Source organism: Bos taurus, chromosome 9 (assembly GCF_002263795.3).
Source record: "Bos taurus isolate L1 Dominette 01449 registration number 42190680 breed Hereford chromosome 9, ARS-UCD2.0, whole genome shotgun sequence".
Classification (NCBI taxonomy): Eukaryota; Metazoa; Chordata; class Mammalia; order Artiodactyla; family Bovidae; genus Bos; species Bos taurus.
The window spans coordinates 87,015,248-87,022,482 of NC_037336.1; the positions used below are offsets into that span (position 1 = coordinate 87,015,248).

At 48.0% G+C, this 7,235-nt stretch overlaps 1 protein-coding gene across 1 annotated transcript in view; it reads right to left on the reverse strand.

Annotated features, from left to right (window-relative positions):
• Positions 1-6,853, reverse strand: part of LRP11 (LDL receptor related protein 11) — a 57,461-nt gene extending 50,608 nt beyond the window's left edge. The window contains 1 exon segment of the mRNA NM_001206831.1: positions 6,220-6,853. Coding sequence (NP_001193760.1) covers positions 6,220-6,853 — 634 coding nt within the window.
• Between the last annotated feature and the right edge of the window lie 382 nt (positions 6,854-7,235).

A 7,235-nucleotide genomic window follows, 5' to 3' on the forward strand; every position in this document is an offset into this window, starting at 1 on the left:
AAAAATAAACAAATGACAACAAAGAGAGGAAAGGAGTGTGCCGTCACTCAAAAAAATTTGACTCGATGAACAACAAGCTTAAATGTCACTTTGAGTTTTTGTTATAAAAATGTAATAAGCCAATGTGAAGTACTCTGGAAACACTGATTTCTTTTGAAGATTAAGCATATTTGGTATGATCCACAGAGATGAAATAAAACTCATATCCATCTTGATGGAGCCTATCAAGGTGGCACTTTATGCAGAGAGGTATATTAACTACTCTGATTTTCTATATGTTGCTCTGAGCAATGCCTTATTGACAAGAAAGAGGAATCTGGGTCTTATTGCGTGGGCACCAATAGCCAAGGCTGAGGATGTGGAAGTGGGGCCAGTCAGACTAAGAGAAGAGCCCTAGATATTAAAGGTCAAAATCCATCTTGATTTTTCTGTTTGCTTTTGTGAACTTTTTTCTTTTCTTAATTGCAACATGTCAGGAAAAAGTTATTTACAACCCCAATATGATTGTTTTCATTTTTGATGTCTATTGTTCGTCTTTCCCCATCTGAGCTGCTGATAATAGCAATTAATGTTGGTGATGGCGGTGTTTAGCTGGTCAGTCGCGTCCAACTCTTTACCACCCCATGGACCATAGCCTGCCAGGCTCCTCTGTCCACGGGATTTCCCAAGCAGGAATACTGGAGTGGGCAGCCATTCCATTCTCCAGAGTATCTTCCCCACCTAGGGATCGAACCCGGGTCTTGTGCATTGCAGGCAGATTCTTTACCACTGAACCACCAGGGAAACCCAATAATAAGTAACAGATGACACCACCCTTATGGCAGAAACTGAAGAGGAACTAAAAAGCCTCTTGATGAAAGTGAAAGGAAGAAGTGAAAAAGTGGTCTTAAAGCTCAACATTCAGAAAACGAAGATCATGGCATCTGGTCCCATCACTTCATGGCAAATAGATGGGGAAACAGTGGAAACAGTGTCAGACTTTATTTTTGGGGGCTCCAAAATCACTGCAGATGGTGATTGCAGCCATGAAATTAAAAGATGCTTACTCCTTGGAAGAAAAGTTATGACCAACCTAGATAGCATATTGAAAAGCAGAGACATTACTTTGCCAACAAAGGTCCGTCTAGTCAAGGCTATGGTTTTTCCAGTGGTCATGTATGGATGTGAGAGTTGGACTGTGAAGAAAGCTGAGCACCGAAGAATTGATGCTTTTGAACTGTGGTGTTGGAGAAGACTCTTGAGAGTCCCTTGGACTGCAAGGAGATCCAACCAGTCCATTCTGAAGGAGATCAGCCCTGGGATTTCTTTGGAAGGAATGATGCTGAAGGTGAAACTTCAGTACTTTGGCCACCTCATGCGAAGAGTTGACTCATTGGAAAAGACTCTGATGCTGGGAGGGATTGGGGGCAAGAGGAGAAGGGGACGACAGAGGGTGAGATGGCTGGATGGCATCACTGACTCGATGGACGTGAGTCTGAGTGAACTCCGGGAGTTTGTGATGGACAGGGAGGCCTGGCGTGCTGTGATTCATGGGGTCGCAAAGAGCCAGACACGACTGAGCGACTGAACTGAACTGAACTATTTACTGGGTGATTTCTTTGTACCAGGCATCACATGAAGCATTTTTGAGCCATAAATTCACCCAGTTTTCACAAGTCTTTGAGGAAACTAGGTCAGATTGGCTAAGTTAGTTGCCTAAGACCACACAAGTGATGAATTTGTCACTTGAGATGTCAGCTCAGATCTGTCTAACTGAAAGGCTCTACTTAACCCAGTATATTTTGGGAGCACTCACATGTATTCTAGTTACAGTAAATATAAAGTTACATCCTGAATTTAACCCAACTTATTGATGTATTCTTACTTATTGATATTTATTCATATATCCTACCATTGCTTGTGTCACTGTATAAGCTTCACAGTTGTCACTTTAAGTCCCTAGCCTCTACTACTGGACATTACTTTGTTACCAATTTTCTTCACCATCATACATAATGCCACAATAATTTTTTTGCTCATACTTTTCTTTAGCATGGATCATTTTCCTTAAAACATATCTCAGGAGAATGAATATTTTAACGTTCTCTGATGTCTTTCTTGATTGATTTCCAAAAGAGACATTTCAATGTACACTTTCAGTGACCATGTATGATTATAAGTTCACCACATGCACATCAATGTAACTTCAGTAAACTTATTATTGCCAGTGTAACAACAGTGCATGTGTGTGTGCTAAGTCACTTTAGTTGTGTCCGACTCTTTGTGACCCTATGGACTTGTACTCTGCCAGGCTCCTCTGTCCATGGGATTCTCCAGGCAAGAATACTGGAGTGGGTTGCCATGCCCTCCTCCAGGGGATCTTCCTGACCCAGGGACTGAAAGAGTCTCTAAGGTCTCCTGCATTGGCAGGCGGGTTCTTTACCACTGGTGCCACTTGGGAACAGTAACCTGGTATTAAATGAGTTTTTCTGATTACTTCTAAGGCTGAACATTTTTCCATGTTTATCAATTAAATATCCTCTTCTGGAAGCTGTATTCATATGCTTTACCTACTTCTTTTTGTTTTTCTTACTAATTCACAGAACCAGGTCTCCTGCATTGCAGAAGGATTCTTTATCAGCTGAGCTACCAGAGAAGCTCCTGATTCACATAAGCTTGCTATTAATATAATAAATACACTGGTCTCATACCTTCCCAGACTTCTATTTGCAATTTCTTTTGTTTCTTGACATAATGAAGTTTTTAAAAACATGTGTATACTACATCCTTTCTCTTTATGATCTCTTTAATTGATTAGAAAGTTATCTTCCCCCCAGATGTATAATAGTGAAATTTATTTTCTTCAAATCTTCTATGTATGGAGTAACCTATGGCCTAATTTTTAAGCAAATTATTTAATTCTTTAACCCATTTGGAATTTCTGTGTGATCAGAGTTGCAGGTCTCAATGTATTCCCACTGGTTATCTCAATAGTATTACATAATTATTTGCAACTCCTTTGTGATATTTATTTATAACACAAAAGGGAGAGGTTGAAAATGTGAGAAACATGCAATAGGTCAGGCACTCACGGAGGGATGAGCTTTGAACATTCCCAGGTCAGTTCTTTCCTTTGCCCTTGGAGTAGATGAGAGAAAGGCCAGGGGTGGCTATGCATGGGTTTACAGAGGGGATGGCAGAGCTCTGTCCAACACTGACTTTCCCTAACACAGATGCAAGCCTGACTTCTCAGATTACCCAGCGTTTGCCCAGAGATCCTGGTTTTCAGGCTGAATATCCTGGAAATATGGAATATGGAAATATGGAAAGAGCATAAGGGTGCTGGCCCTTGAGCTCTTGGAGACTGTATTCTCTGGGTCCTCTGAGGTCCTAACCGCTCCACTGCCTCCTTCCTGCTGCTCCTCACTTTCATCAGAAAACATAGACCCCCAGGTCCTCCAGTCAGCCACACAATACAGCCAAGGTCCCATAGTGACATCAGGTACGTGGGAACCGCCTTTCTAATTCACAAAGCATGTCCACCCTTGATCCTCATGACAGCCCAGCTGGGAGGCAAGGCCAGCACTCAAGTCCTAAGAGGATGAGCAGGGAACCTCACGGAGAAGAGCCGGCTCTCAAATTCAGGACTCAGGACCGCAAGCCCCCTGCCCTGCCCTTTGTACACAACTGCAGGAAGATTGCGTCAATTCAGCACACCTCTCTCTCCAGCATCCTCCACTCCTTCCCACCTTCTCCCATCATCCCAGGTAGCTGCTTAGTCAGTCTCACCCTGGAAACTCAACTGAGGGCATCTCTTCTTCCAGGTGTCCTGATGCTGTTGGAGAAAGCATTCAAGTTGCCCCAGAATACAGCTCCACAACTCACAGAGCACAGCTCATGACTCATATAACTCAGCTCACAGCTCACATAACACAGCTCACAGCTCCACAGAACACAGGTCATAACTCACACAACACAGTTCACAACTCACACAGCACAGCTCACAACTTACAATGCATAGCTCCACAAAGCAGGTTCTATGATACCTTTGGACAGGTTACTTTCTCTCACCAAGGCTTCGAGTACCCTGGAGATTATGAGAGAACCTAGATTTGGAAAGGACAGATTTGTGAGGACAGAGTGAGTTCATGTGTCTAAGGAGCTTATAGCAGTGCCACTTATCAAACTCAATAAATGTCCACAAAGAACAGGGCTGATGGGGTCTGCTATAACAACAAACAGGGCTGATGGGGTCCGCTAAAAATGTGAACTGTGCAATTCCACCTGGCCCCCTGCCCTTTTTTCATAATCCTTGTATTCACCCTCAAATGGACCCTAAAACATTTTCTGTAAATTTCTAAACCATTTTCATGCTCCTTTAGCCTTAAACTACATGTGCTCACAGCTTCAGAAAAACAAAAAACATTCATGAAGGAACCACTTAGTCTCAGAAGCACAGGGAACTTCAGGAGGTTAAGGATCTAGGCAGGAAAAACACAAGACCTTTGCCCTCTCTGCAGACAGAATGAGGAGACCTTTGCCCTCTCTGCAGACAGAATGAGGAGACCTTTGCCCTCTCTGCAGACAGAATGAGGAGACCTTTGCCCTCTCTGCAGACAGAATGAGGAGACCTTTGCCCTCTCTGCAGACAGAATGAGGAGACCTTTGCCCTCTCTGCAGACAGAATGAGGAGACCTTTGCCCTCTCTGCAGACAGAATGAGGGCATTTGGGCCAAGCAGCACCCTTCCATGTTTCCATATTCCTGGGATCCAAAGAACTTGTGAGCAGAGCAGCTCTTTTCCTGAATAAGGACCAAGCCCAGTGGTCATCTGGGTGTACCCCTGAGCATCCCCAAAGTGAATTACTAGACAAACTTCCCCCCGCCCCCGCCCAGAGAAAGGAAGGTCAGAAAAGGAAGTAGAAGAAAAAAGGATTCAGAAACTTTTACAATAAACTAAAGTCCCCCCCACCCCCCATGGCAGATATATTCTTTCCTTGTTTCCACTTTCCTGTTTCCACTGGCTTATAAGAAAGCTCCATTTGGCAATGCTGGTTTTCTCCAATTGTGCAGTGAGAAGGGAAAGGGATTTTGTTTCATTGGTGCTGGGATTTATTTTTGAATCCCTGCTTGGGCAGAGGAAAGCTGTGTGTGAAACAGCCATGGGTGGGCTCAGGGATGTAGGTGAAAGTGCCTCCCGCCTCCACTTCAGGGAGAAAACTTTGGGGTCCTTTGCAGTGTGTGCCTTAAGGCCTAGAAATCTCAGGTGACCTTGGATGTTTATTCCACTGGAGGTGGGAAGGGAGGTGGGCCATTGTGGACACAGATTTCCAGACCATTCTCTTTGGACCTAAAGATCATGGAGACTCCAGATTTCCAAAGTGGCTGAGGCTATGCCCCTCTAGTCTTGTTATGATTTCACTTTTGCGTCATCATAAAGCAAACAGCAACAGAGTGCAATCAATCACACTCAGCTGAACACAAGCAGGCCCAATCAAGGTTTTATTTCCTGAGACCTTATCTCCACCTGCCACTTTTTTTTTTTTTTGCCTCCTGTTTAGGTCTTAATTCTCATTCTGATCATCCCCAGAATAAAAACCATCAAGCAAAAAGCATCTTTTTTAGCTCCTCTTCAAAAGAGAGGTGCTTTAAATTTTATTTTCAATTAATTGAGTTCCTTTTCTCCCCACTCCTTAAAAAAGAGAATCATAGTTCATAGGAAATAGTTAGACCCACTTCAAAATAACCTGACCTATTCCCTTCCGAATTTTGTCTGATGAAAGCAACTTTAGGTGGAATCATGAATCCTGAGAGCCAAGCTAAGAAATAAGGGTGATTGCTATGAGCAATCTGGCATCTAATTAGATTTTGTTCTTGTAATTACTTGACACAGACCATACCTTATAAGAACCTCTGAGACTAAAATAGACTTTCCCCCCTGAAATTTTCTCTTCCATTAAATCAAATTTCTGTGAATCTTTTCAGATCAGTATTCCTCCCTAAGTTAAGAAAAATTCCAGAAGCAGTCCACCGTGCCCGCTTCCACCCAATCTACTAGGGGTTTCTCAAAAAACATCCCTAGGACTGAGACATCAAAGCCGGATGTTTCATTTCTGACTTGACTGAGGAGGGCCCAGTGGTCCTGCCTAGGCAGGTCTCCCAGACGCAGCCACCAACAGGTACAAGGGCAGCGACAGCAGGGCCCAAGCGACCAGGCCCGGGCCTCGGGTGGCGTGCTTACCCAGGCGAGGCGAGGCCCGGGTGAGGGCCGGGGCGCCGGCTTCCAGGCCTTCCTGCTCGCCCTCTGGGGAGCGGCTGAGGCTGTAGCTGCTGTAACCTCGGTGCAGCGCGAACTTGCAGACGCTGCGTCCTCGCCAGGTGCAGTTGAAGAGGTAGCAGCCGAGCGCGGTGGCCGGGGGCGCGGGCCGCCGGGGCAGCTCCACCACGGCCACGGAGCAGTGCGGCTCGAGGCAGCAAGCCTGCAGGCACTGCCGCCAGTCCTGCACGGCCGCCGGCGCGCTCAAGAAGCTGGCGCCGGCCGCGATCGAGTCCTTGGTGCGGATGATGGCGTCGGGCCTGGCCCTGTAGCCGCCGCCCCCGGGGCCCGGGCAGCCTTCCTGGGGGTCGCCGCCCGCGCGCAGCTCGAGCTCCAGCTCCTCCTGCGGCCTTTCCTGCTGTAGCTGTCGGCGGAACTCCTCCAGCAGCTGTTCCACCCCCGAGAGCTGCGCATGCAGCTCGGACAGCGGCGCGGAGGGCGAGCCGGCCGCGCGGCCACCGGGCAGCCACAAGCACAGCAGCAACAATCCAGGCAGTGCCCGGCGCGGCGGCGGGCGCCTGCGCCCCAAGCCCGCGCTCTCCCGGGCGGCAGAGGCCATGACGGGCGGCGGCGGAGGAAGTGAGGCGACGCCGGGCGTCAGAGTGCTAGGGAGAGGGAATACGGGTGAGCGCCGGCCCCGGGGTTCTCCGGCGCGGCCGCGGCGGGAGCTAGGCACCGGAGACCTCAAAGCCCGGCCTCCCCGGGGCCCCGCTGCGCCCCCGAGGCCGCAGGCGCGCAGTCGCCGGCGGGAATCGTAGCGGCTGGAGGCATAGCCGGCCCGCCGCCCTGGCACCGCTCCTCGTCCCTTCCCAGAAGTCCGGGCGCGACAGCGACTCTCTGCCAGGAGCCGGGGAGCAGATCGGCAAGAAGGCGGCCGCGTCTACCGGATCAGCACCCGGAGGTGAACAGCGGCCGCGGGAAGTGGGGCGTGTCAAGCCTCG